This window comes from Chelonia mydas, chromosome 6, assembly GCF_015237465.2.
Source record: "Chelonia mydas isolate rCheMyd1 chromosome 6, rCheMyd1.pri.v2, whole genome shotgun sequence".
In the NCBI taxonomy this organism is placed as follows: domain Eukaryota; kingdom Metazoa; phylum Chordata; order Testudines; family Cheloniidae; genus Chelonia; species Chelonia mydas.
Window position 1 is genome coordinate 38,489,147 of NC_051246.2, and position 13,186 is coordinate 38,502,332.

At 43.7% G+C, this 13,186-nt stretch overlaps 1 protein-coding gene across 3 annotated transcripts in view; it reads right to left on the minus strand.

Annotated features, from left to right (window-relative positions):
- Nucleotides 1-13,186, minus strand: part of GALNT18 (polypeptide N-acetylgalactosaminyltransferase 18) — a 369,675-nt gene that overhangs the window by 88,054 nt on the left and 268,435 nt on the right. For all 3 annotated transcript variants that reach the window (XM_037899815.2, XM_037899817.2, XM_043548940.1), the window contains exon 7: nucleotides 2,505-2,690. In XM_037899815.2, the coding sequence (XP_037755743.1) occupies nucleotides 2,505-2,690 (186 nt within the window). The remainder of the gene's footprint in view (nucleotides 1-2,504; nucleotides 2,691-13,186) is intronic.

Consider the following 13,186-nt stretch of genomic DNA (forward strand, 5'->3'; position numbering starts at 1 on the left):
AGATTGCCACAATGGAGCCAAACTCCACCATGCTCCATGCCTAATCCCAATATGTCCCCTATGCCAGGATTGGGACGTTGGAGGAGCAGGGCCCAGCCTGGCATATCTATACAAGAATATAGTTCCTCACTGTTAGAGGGATTTTCTGTTAGCTCATTGAGGGCCCATATCTCCTCTGACATTTTTGGTATTAACTTTGCAGCTAATACCAAATCACTGCCAGGCTCAGGTTTCATAGATTTTTAACCATATGAAAACTAGAACATCTTCTACCTTGAAGATACCGTTTTTATACTACTGTGGCACCTAGAGGCTTCAACTGAGACATGCTAGGTACATAGTAAGAGAGAGAGTCCCTGCCCGCAAGGGTAGGAGAAAGAAAGGAGTTTTATCCCCTTTTAATATGGGGAACAGAGGCACAGAGAAATTAAATGGCCTGGCCAAGGTTTTACAGAAAGTTTGTGGCCAAACTGGGATTTGAACTCCAATCAGCTGAGCCCTGGTCCTGACTCTTAGTCACTACACCACCCTTCCCCTGATGTTCCTCTTGGTCATTTTCACTCTGTGCAGAGGAGAAACCCTTATACATAAAAATGCCTGTCACCTCAAGGGGTCTGTTGTGCTGCCTACAGCAGGCTTCACTTTCTCATTCATTGCCACAGTGGGACGTTACACATATGAACCGCTGACACCATAGTCATCTAACATTCTACTGGGTCCGAGCCTCTTTGCCCTTTTGTTTGCCACTGAGGAATTACTCAGCACAAGCATTACTAGGCAGTCTTAAGAGAAAGAAGTTGGGAACTTAAGGGATACAATGGAGATGTGGCTGCTGCTTCCATGCCAGTTACTGCCTTCCCCCTCCTCCCACTATCACCCAATTTCCAGAGGAAATTTTGCTTTGGTGTAAAGCATTTTCATTTTGTACTAGTTTTAGCTAATGTGATTTATTTTCTTCTGGTAGTGGCATTATATCTCCTCTCTCCTTCCCTCCCCAGATCTTCTGCTCTTAAGTGCAAGCACATTATCAATAGTAATCAAACCAAACCCCGCTCCCCCCTTGACCCAGCCAGATATGTAGGACCTCTAACTTTCTGTGTAGTTCCACAAGAGAAAAACTGGGAACAGTCCATTACTGAACTGGGGGAAAAAACTGTCTTTTCCTAGCTAAAATAACTTTTTTTCCTCAGGTGTGGTGAAACTCACTTAGGCAAAGTTCATTGTTTTACTTTTAGCACGAAAAATAGTAACAGGACAAATTATGCCAGTTTCACTGCAGCTGAAAAATTGTTCAGAAAGAGATTTGAGAGAGATCTTTTATTAATTTTAAAAAATTAAATTAAATAAATTGCTTGAGTTCATTTATTTGTTTTGTGCTATATTCTTTAGCAAGAGACAGCTGGAGGGAGTTGCAACTGCAAAGCAAACATTTAAAGGAATCAAAACTAAAATGAGAGGCCAAATTCTGCTCTTGGTTATGCTAGGGTAAATTCAGAATAACTTCAATAAATTCTAGGAAGTTATAACCATATTTACATGAGTAGAACTGAGAACAAAATTTGGTCCTAAGATTACTCATCTGAGCAAAGATCACTTATGTGAATAAGTGTTTGTTGGATCTGGCCCCTGATGTATTTCTACAGATCAGTATGGGAGTGTATCTATAGTCTGTATTTTTAAGGGGATGAACTAATTGACCTAATAATAAATAATATCATATATTCAATTTCTAACATTTTTAAATCTTTTTCTTTATTGTTTATTTAGTAAATATAAACAGCACAGCATGTAGTGAGGACTTTGACACACACACATGCATTAAAGGCTATGTAGCATAGCTATAAAATCAAGAGTCTGCTTTTACTAATTTTGGCTTCCCGTGCTGCTGCTGCTGTTTGCGTTTTTTTTTTTTTAAAGTAAGTGTTACTCACAGTAACATAAGTGGGAATATACTCTCCATATAGAGACCTAGAGCCATGAAATGCCACTTGTTCTATAAGGGGATTTCCACCCCTACTAGGTGAGTCCCACTGAGTAACACTGGGTTCTTGGAAAAGAAAAATACACCCCTTCCAGCATGACTGGTAGAAATTTAAAAACTAGATAGACACATGAATTTGAAGCTGAAGAGCAGCTCCATGTAAGCTTGAAAGCTTGTCTCTCTCTCCAACAGAAGTTGGATCAATAAAAGATATTACCTCACCCACCTTGTCTCTCTAATAACCTGGCACCAACATGGCTACAAAAACACGGCATATAAGCTTCATCTCTGGCATTCCTGCAGGTACTAACTTCAAAGAGCCTTGCAGGGTCAACAATGAATAAGAAAAAAGCAACACAGCAAGAAAGTCATTTTTAAATAAACTGCAAACCATTGAACTGCTCACACAGTAAGGTGCTACTCCATATGAATAAGTGTGGCTAAATGTAGTCCTAAACTAGAGCTCATATTTTGGGCCCAGAGCTAAGGCTATCCAAGCATGCCGGTAATCTTTGCAACCTACCTCTTGGGGTATATTCCATGCCATGTAAACATGGCTTTTAAATTCATCCATCCAGACTTCGGCCACTCTTAGAGCATTCCTTCGGACATGAGCAGTGAGGTCTTCTGTGTACGGCTTATGGGCTCTTTCAATATGGGCAATCCTGGAACAAGGCAGCACCTCAACACTACCTCCACATTGCCATACCTAGAAAAAATGTACAGTACTAGTTGAAGTCAGTAAACTGAGCCTACTATACAGTAGTGCAGTGTCTTATCACTTTCAACAGATATGTCTAAAACCAAAGGAGTTTCAACGTAATACTGATGTTAAGAGGAAACACAACCAACACATATTGAGCTGTCCAAAAATTATGTTAGAACAAAGCTGATACTCCTTTAACAATTTTTACAGTATCACCTAAGCAGTTACTTCCAGAGACATCCTCCCTTAGCCAATACGCCCAGCCTCATGGCAGTGGTGGTAGTAGTAAAAATAAATAAATAAAGCCTACTTATTTAGCATTTATCAGTAGCTCACAAAACACTTTACAATCTTTAACGTATTTATCCTCCCAACACCCATGTAAGGAAGGGCAGTGCTATTATTCCCATTTTACAAATGGGAACTGATGTACAGAAGGGCTAAGTGACTTGCCCAAGGTCACAAAGGATGTCCATGGTGGAACAGGAAATTACACCCGGGTCTCCTATGCCCTAGCCCAGTGTGCTGACCACTGATCCCAGCAGTATCTGGGTGCATTGTACAAGGCATATATATAACTGCAAACTTTTCCCTCAGAGAGGTCACATGTAGTCCTTCATACGGACACCCCACTGCTCAGAACTAGGTAACTTTAGAGGTGGGAAAACCAAGCCACTGAACTGCATATCAGAAGATCCCAGAAAATCCAGATTCCAAGAGGCATGGAAAATAGATGTATCTTACATCTTGCTTTAAACACAGCCCAGATAGCAGTCAGATGTATTTCTTTTGAGACTGAATTCAAAAACCAGGGTTCACTACTGAGAATGACCTATCCACAAGTTTCATACCTTGCAAATGATAGTCAATCCATTTATCACATTAGCTGGATGTTTCTATTAAAGTGTGTGTTGGTGTTGAGTATCACAATAGTGAATGGCTAATGCTTAGAAAGTGGTATTGCTCGTTGAGAATGTTGTCCTGGCTTATGATTTCCTTGCTTTTAAGTGTTTAGTGTGTCTGAGGAAATCCACTTGACCCTTAGTTCTTTGTTTGTTTTGCAGGGGGATGATATATCTACACCTTATATAATGGGAGCTTTATATTATAACATAATAGAATCAAGGCATCAAATTCAATATAAGAGACATAATGGCGTAGTGAGTGCTCTTCAGGCAGAAACCCAAATGTGCTGGAACTAGCCCCATTAGAGTCTGCTGAACTGAACCCAAAAGTTTGTGACATCGATTTGGCAGAAGAGGCAGTTACTCATCTTGTGCAGTAACAATGGTTCTTCGAGATGTGTGTCCCTATGGGTGCTCCGCTTTAGGTGTCTGTGTGCCCCTGCACCTCTAATCGGAGATTTTTGGTAGCAGTGTCCCACTGAGCCCGCACATGTGCTCTCCCTCCCTCATGGTCTGCCTCGAGGCTATTTAGCACTGCACGGGTGAACCCCCCTCACTTCCTTCTCTACCACAGAACCCTATAGAGAACTCTGAAGGAGAGGGGAGGAGGGCGGGTTGTGGAGCACCCATAGGGACACACATCTCGAAGAACCATCGTTACTGCACAAGGTGAGTAACTGCCTCTTCTTCGTCGAGTAGTGTCCCTATGGGTGCTCCACTTTAGGTGACTCTGGAGCAGTACCCACCACTGGAGGCTGGCACTTCAGAGAGGAGTCTTTTACTACAGAGAGTACTGTGGAGTCGAAGATGGTGTCAGCAGCCAAATCTTAAGTGATCGCATAATGTTCTGCAAAAGTATGGACAGAGGCCCCAATCATTGCTCTACAGATTGGGGAGATACGGGTATCCCTATGGAATGTGACTGAGGTAGGAACTGATCTCATGGAGTGCGTACGGACGGAAGCAAGTTGTGCCCTTGCTAAGTGATTAATGCAACTAGAGACCCATTTGGATAGTCTTTGAGGAGATATCACAGAGCTTTTGGATCTTTCTGTGGACGAAAGGAAGAGTTTAGGGGATTTCCTGAAGTCCTTAGTCCTGTCCAAGTAGAATGCTAATGTCCTTCTAATATCTAGCATATGCACAATTGTTTTCCAGTTGTCACAATGTGGTTTTGGGAAAAAAACAGGGAGATGGATCTGTTGATTCATATGGAAAGTGCAGAAAAAGTAGGGAGAAACTTGGGATATGGCCTTAGATTTATTATTATTATTATTATTATTTTTAAAGACAAAGGCCTTGAATGTTGGGTGTGCCAACAGGGCCGCTATTTATCCTATGTGCCTAGCTGAGGTGAAGGCAATTAGAAATGCTGTCGCCATGGACAGGTGTAAGAGAGAACAAGTTGCCCTGGACTCGGAGGGAGGTCTAGTCCAAGCTCTGAGAACTAGATTCAAGTCCCAGGCTGGAGCGGGTGGTGTCACATGGGGGAAGAGAGTCCCAATGCCCTTAAAGAGTCTACACAGTAGTGGTTGAGCAAACTCCAAGTGGGAAGCCATTTTCGCCATGAGATGTACCTTAAGGGAGCTGAGTGAGAGTTTAAAATGTAGTGCAAAATCAGAGGGAGGAAAGAAGAGGTTGGGTCTATCCATTTGGAATGGTACAAACTTGGAGTCGTTTCCATTTTGTAGATAGGTATGTGGAGTGGTCAACTTGTGGTTGTGTTGCAACATGTGTTTCAGCTTTTCAGAGCATTCTGCTTCTAAGCCTTGGAACAAAGAAAGATCCAAGCCTGGAGGAGGAGGAACCATGGGTTGGGATGAAGGGTCAGCCCACTGTTTTGAGAGAGCGGGTGAGGAATGGGCTGACGTCAGAGGAACAGAAGGCATATTGCCATCTGCGTCAGGTAAGGGAGCCAGACTTGTCATAGTCAAGAGGGGCAATCACAATAACTCTCTTTGTTTCGTTGAATTTTCAACAGAATCTTGGATAGGGTAGGAAACTGGGAAAAGACATACAAGTGGGCCCTGTCCGCTGGGAAGATGAGGGCAACTACCAGTGAATGTTTCCCCAAAGGGTGGCTATATCTTGAAGAACCTCTGAATTCAGTATACACTCATTGTTGTGAGAAAATTTCAACTGAGACTGTTAGTTATCCCATTCTGTATCCCTTGTAGACAGACAGCTGAGATGAGCACATTGTGATGGGTGCATCAATTCCAAAGTTTGAATGCTGTCTTGCAGAGGGAGGGAGATCTGGCAGCTCCTTGGCAGTTTATACAAAACATACAGGTCACACTAAGTCCATCATAACCTTTGTGTGTTGTTTTTGATGAAAGGCAGAGTTTGTGCACAGGCACGCCTGACAGCACCTAGCCCCAAAAGAGTGATATTGAAGGTCATTTGTGTGGAAGGGTATTTGTCCTGAACCTTGTTGTTGTGTAGGTGAGCTCCTCAACATATTAGGGAGACGTGTCCCAGGGTGGCGAATGTGGGTAGTGAGAGAAGCGCTCTCGCTTGTACTGCAGCAGGTTGGTGCTGATAAAGTCCAGTCACTGTACCGGGGTTAGTATGCCACTGCAATGAAGTGAACCTTGGAGACTACCCTGTGTGGAGCAGTCAGTACCTATAACGATCCTGCCCCAAAGGTAAGCAGTAGGAAATATCCTGTACAGTGGTTGTATTGAGATATGGAAGTAGGCACCCTGTAGGTTCAGGGCTAGAAATCTATCTCTTTGCTCTACAGCTGGTCCTAACTGCTGTGAAGTAACGTAAGGTAACTTCTGAGTGGCATGACAGGTGTATAGATGGCAGCTGATGCTGTAAGGTATCATTGTTCAGGCCCCTGACCAGCTCATCAAAGTGCTTATAAGAGGCAGTTTGAGCAGTCATGGACTGGGGTGCAGAATGTTCTCACTTTTGAGCCCTGGGCCTCTTACACTGTGGCTCATAACTGCACAGAGATGGTGAGTATTGAGAAGATTGTGATCTGTGGTGTGGTTGAGAGGTATATCTTCTCTTCTGTTCCACAGTGTAGATTCCTAAGGAGTGTAGTGCGGTCCGAGAATCCTTCAGGATGTAGAGAGAATATCTGTCTTCTCCGAAGAGTTTGGCCCTTCAAATTGGAAGTCTGTAGCTCTTTCGGCAATCTAGAGAGGTGTAGCGAACAAAAAAAAAAAAACCCAAACTCACAACCCACCTCAGTACCACTGTCATGGAGACTGGGTGGGCAGCTGTAAGAGCTACATCCAATGGTGTCTCTAGGACCGGTCTGGCTATGAACTGACCTTCTCTAAGAATGATCTGAATCTGTTCTTTTTGTGCTTCCAGTAATGTTTCAGAAACATGCTGGGTTTCCCAAGATTAACAAAATTGTTTTGGCCATGACAGTTTGGTAATTTACGACTCTAAACAGTAATGTTGTCGATGAATACGCCATCTTCTGAAGCCTGATCATATGGAGTTGACTTGGCATTATGTTGCTTGCTTCATGCATTAACCACATCCACTATGATGGAGTTGGGCTGCGGATGTTGAAAACAAAGTCTGCCTCTTTGGGTAGAGATGTAGGGTTGTTTTTGTTTTCACTCTGTTGCTGGTTGGTGCGATGGAGGCTGGCTCTGCCAGATGATTTTGGTAGGATCTAGAATCAGCTCATTAATTGGGAGGACAGTTCTAGATGAGAAGGTAGTGTGCAGAATTTCCACCAACTTGTGATGTGTATCTGCCACCTCCTGTAAGGGAATCTGCAGCTCGTCTGCCATCCTCTTGGTAAGATCCAGAAAGTTCTTAAATCTTCACCTAGTGATGAGGGGTGGGCAGCACAGTCTCATCTTGCAGAGATGAGGAGAAATGTGCTGAAGAGGTAGCTTCCTCTTCAGGTGTGTTTTTTTTCCCCTTCCCCCTTCTTTCCTGTTCTGAAAAAGCTTTCTCCTGTCCTGGCTCAGGTGCCAGGCTGTAGCAAACCATCTGGTGGACTCTCCCTGAGAGACACCGGAGACAGACATGCCATGTGTGTGTATATACCTGAAGAGTTACAACATGGTCTTGGGAAGGACAGGCAGGAAGGCAGGCATGGGCAGTTGGCGTGAGGGAATTGGGGATAACCCTTGTATTGTGGTGGTAGGCCACCTTGAGGGGCCAGGGAATGATCTCCTCCTGGCCAGTGTCAGATTCGTCAGTGGGTAAGGGTGCCGCTGACTGGGGTATTGGCAGTATACAGCCCAGTGCTAAGAGCGATTCTGGGTGCCGGGATGTGCTCGATACTGGGGTCCTGGTACCAAGTAATGGGAATTGTGGTTCTTCCCCAATCATCAGGTCTCTAGGGTACCACAGAGGAGGGTCCATGGTACATTGTCAGTACCGATAGTTGGGCAGAGCACTCGCTAGATGAGAGTTTTGCCCAGTACAAAAAGTTTGTTGGTGCCACTTTTTTAGAGATGGTACGGTAATTGCCCCCTCTCCTTAGGGGACAGTACCCTTGTCTCAGAGCATGATGGCGGAAGCCTCTGGTGTCTCTGTGCGGAAGCAGAGCTCACAGCAAGGCTTCTCTGTGTCGCTCTTGTAGAGATGGTACGGTGGTAATTGTGCCCTCTTCGTGCAGTAGTTGCCTAGAGTACAGAGCTTACAGAAGCCCCTTGTCTGTGGAGAGCAGAGCTCAGAGCAGGAAGCCCCTTCTCAGTTTTCAGCTTCCAGAGCTTCCTGACCCCCAGTGGCAGCTGAGCTCACAGCAGGAGGTTCCTCTGCTGGTATTGTCCTACCAAGATGGCCACACTGGGGAACTCCCCTCTGGCTGGCCAGCTGCTCGGGGATCCATACTGAGGTGGCTGCACTGGGAAACACCCCTCTGGCTGGCCAGTTGCTCGGACGAGCCTTTCCAGGGGGAGTCTGCTGGTGGCGGCTTCTTCTTTTTCTCTCTCTCTCTTCACCACTCGACCCCTTTTGAAGTGAAGGCTCAGGGGATGATCCGGGGTCAAAACCCACCGGAATCCCCTGCAGACTGAAAGTGTTTTCTCTATAGGGAGGAATTTTTACTTCAGCTCCCAGCTTCTGTGAGGCTGCAGTTTTAGGCGTGGCAGGTAAAGCACTTCTGTGAGGGTCTCCCAGGCACAGTGAGAGTCTGGCCATTACAGGAACTGGCAGGAGGGGCACTGCTTGGAGCAGAGAAAGCCAGCCAAGCCCCTGGACAGGGGGGTTTCATCTTCTAGCAGGGAGGAATACGCAGAAGAACATCGTCTTTCCCTTTCTTTTTCAGTTAAAAAAAAATTAATAATAATTATGAGTCCACTAGATGCCAGAGGGGTGGGGGAGATGCCCCCAGACAGGGAAGGAAAGTGAATTTCTTTTCCTTTTTCTCTTTTCTTTTTAAACCAAAGGAATAAAGTAAAATAAAACAAAATAAAATAAAATAAAAACACTAGCCTGAGTACTTTTAGGGAGAACAAAGGTAACAAAACAAACACTACTTATGCTAACGACACAGATAAGGAAGCGACAACTGCTCGTTTTGTCAGAGGCCAAAGGCGGTAGAGAAGGAACTGAGGGGGGTTCGCCAGTGCAGTACTAAATAGCCTCGAGGCAGACCATGAGGGAGAGCACATGCGCAGGCTCAACCATGCGGGGGCTCAAAGGGACACTGCTACCAAAAATCTCCAATTAGAGGTGCAGGGGCACACAGACACCTAAAGTGGAGCACCCACAGGGACACTACTCGAAGAAGAACAGAGTTTCATTGGGATGTGCTTGTGCTTGTGTTATGACATGAACACCATCAAGTTGTAACACCACTACTGGAAATCCCTGGCCTTTGGTATCCCCTCCCAATAGGGCAAGAAGAGAGGAAGGATGGCTCCTTCCCAATGAAGCTAGCCCAGAAGAATTCACACTCTTGTTTCCCTTCCCTAGTGAGTAGGGAAGGTGGGTTGGCAGATCATCAGGTTTTGGAACTGAAAACTGAACCTCTCCAAGTCTGTCCATCCTATATGCATATACTCTACCAGGAAGACACTTAGTTCAGCCATTCATTTTATATATTTAGGCAACTGGATTGAATACAGCATTTCGGCACTTGGCAGCTTCTGAGACTGAAGGAATGTGGCATGGATTCAGAATGTTTACAAAGCCTTTTCTGGACTGGTGCCTAATTACGTTCAGCATATGCTGGGAGGAGAGATACAACCTCGTTGTTTGAGCTCACTGGATGATGAGCCACCCTATGATCCCATGGTACAGTCATATGAGAAAGCAGCTTAAAACACTTTTGCACATCTTTGCCTTAAGGACTTGGAATCCTGTAAGAGGGAATAAATATAACCAATCCCAGTGAAAAACTGTGACGATCACCATGAATATTTAACAGGAACCAGGTAATTGTTCTGGCATGAAATAAATAACCTGAAAATAACATTTTTGTTCTCTTATATATTTCTAAACAGAATATAAAGTAGACAATCCAGTTTTAAAAGCTACCAAGAAATATTAGTTTCTGAAAAATACAATTCTAAATAATTCACCTGCCTTTTCTAAGATAGATCATAAATGTGAAATATCAGGTTTTGCTCACACTGTGTCTGCCTTCAAACTCAGCCACTTCTCAGTACAGCACTGATATCCAGTTATAAATTGTTTCAAAAAACTGAGTTATTCTGTGTACACTGTTCAAATTAATATAAAAAAGCCACGGAAGATGTAGGATGGCCATAAGTTTCACTAAGACAGGATTCATGCATCACCTTTCTTCCTATGACAACCTTCAGTTGATTTTAATTAAGAATGGGCCTGTTCCAAATCCTACATCTGAACTCTTCCAAAATTTGGGGACGCTCAAAGTCAGATCTAAACTCCAGCTCTGTAATAGGCTGAAAAAAAAACTTAATTTCTACAGCAGGCTGAACATCAGAAGAGTTTGAACCTGGATCTGAAATTTTAGGCTCAGTCTCCTCTAATTTTACCACACACACACACACTGATGTAACAAATATTATAATATGGTTTATAAACAACAATTACCCAGTCTCCCAGTAAACTCCAATTAATCAAACCTATAAGTCCTCCCTTTCTTTCCTACACACTGTCAGTCTTTGTTCTGTTTGTGAAGAATAATTAATTACACTGCTGCAAGAAGCATGAATTCACTTAAAATCTTAATGTTAAGTAGGAGCTGTCAATACAGGTGCTGACAAAATGGGATAGTTGTGCAAGGCAGATTCTAAACCAAACTTAATTATTTATAAGGAAAAAAGTCTCCTGGAATACATGAAAATGTGATTAGCATTTGGTTCAGATGTGGCTGACAATGTGCCTTTATAGCATCTATGTATCAAGGTGAAACTATGCCACTCAGTTACTAATTCTTGTACTAAAGAAGTGAGAAACAAACATGATTTGAATATCTGGGGCTCATACATCAGGTTATAGAGCCTCTCCAGGGCTATTAGCCACAGTCCTGTATTGGGAGCAGCATACAAGCATGCTGTCTGAGCAGGAGGCACAAATTCACAGAGCACCCAGAGGCACAAAGAGTGTGTGCGCTGGCTCCTTCACTCACTAAGGGGATGTAGCACAAACTCCCCCATTCAGCTGGCCAGCTCTTCTGGCAGGTATGGGGGCCAAGTCATGGTCCAACCACTTTCTTACTCTCCACTAGAATGGCCTGTGCCCCAGGGTGCTAGCAGGGAGCAATGAGGGCACTCAGAAGAGCGCACTGAGCTTTAGTGAATGGACACTATTGCAGGAATTATCAAGGTGAGAATAGAGTTCCTGTGCCCAAACCCTTTCACTGCACACACACGGAGGGGGCCTGTCACCAAAACAAAAATGCAAGGTGGCCTCCAAGGCTGTGATTTTCAAAGGAACCTAAGGGAGTTAGGCACTCAATTCCCATGGAATTTCAATGGAATGTCCGTGTCTAACTCCCTTAAACTTCTTTGAAAATTCAAGCCCAAGAGAATAAGCATTTTGACTGGGATTAGAGTTTTGCTGGCCAGTAAATTCTAAGCAGGCCACAATTACAAGTATAAAATGTCTGACCAGCGGTCTTTGGTTTTCCTGATTCTTCCTTTATTACAGCTGAAATAGGGAACTCACAAGTTGGCCCAGTACTGCCACCCAGAATTTCTTTGCCCTTTGTTATGTTCGCTTCCCACATTATCCATTTTACTTATGGCCTCCAGAATTTGTTCTAAAACAACCTGGTTATAGAAGTGCAGATCTGTGGCACAAAGCCAACAGACCCATAGGTGAGACTAGCTGCACTAACACCTCTGAACTGAGCAGCTTTTGGTCTGAAGAAAGGTAACTTTCTTCTCACAGACCCAGCTCACCGGAAGTTGGGAGGCTATTTGCAAAGGCCAATTCCTGATCTCACTGAAATCCATGGCAAAACCAACAGTGAGTTCAAGGAATCTAGGATTTGGTCCTAAATATTTATAATGTCCTGTGAGATCCCTGAATGAAAAGGGAACAATCCTACTTCTCCTTGCAATACATGGTAGCACACCCACGGAAATACAAAGTATTATTATTTGTTATGCTTTACTTATACTGCATCTGAACCTCAGCTCACAGAGACTCCAAGAAGGGAACAATGAAATTATACATATTATTATACAATTATTTTCAGTTATCAATAGAAGCATGTATACTTTATGCCATGTTCTGTGTAACCCCCTGAAATTACGTGTAATTATATAAGCACAGTGTGTGTCTGTCACCCTCCAGTGGCTGGTCTGAATAAGAAGATAAGAGATTACTACAACTATCAGCTAGTGGATTTACTTCTTTAACTCAAGTAGAGGCTTGTGCTTTGGAGTTGCAGGTCCATGGTTCAATCCCCGCTAAAAACATAGGATGGTGGGTCATTAGATACACAATAAGGAAAGGCAGAGAGAGAGAAAGAACAAACAATTGTTTAATTAAACAGGCTTTGCCATCACAACAAGGGTCTATTTCTGGTTGGAGATAAGCACAGGGAAGAGGCAGATCTTGTGGTTAAGGAACAGAATTGGGAGATCTTAGTTCTATTCATGGGTCTGCCACAGGAAAACTGTGACCTTAGAGCCACATTTGCCAGACTTATTCATCTTGAGTGGTACCTTAGTTTGTGAGTAGTCCCACAGATATATAAAGGGCTAAAGTCAATGCATTGTTTCAGATTAACTGAGAACAGAATTTGTTCCTAAGAGTGGTTAGGACCTCAAGGGTACCTATCATCCAAATATGGACTATGAACAACAGAGGAGATTAAAGAAAAAAAAATCATCAAAAAGTCAAAACATGAAAATTGCACCCAATTGTGCTGGCAGCCATATTGGTAATTCTCCTGATTTGACCAGCATACCTGACTGCTTGGGCCTATGGGCCAGATCCTCCAATCTGTATGAAAGGTGATCAGTGCAAAATACTGACTGGGGTAGGGAGGGCAAAAGTGGCTTAAAGATCTAAGATGTCCTGGACTACTCAGAACTGCTCTCTCTTACACTGGCTGACAATGGTCCCAAAGGGTAAGTTCACATAGTCAGGAATCACTGAGGTATATGGCTTGTTCAGCCATCCTCCCTTTTTCCAGAACATGCCCCTTATATTAGCTCCTATAAC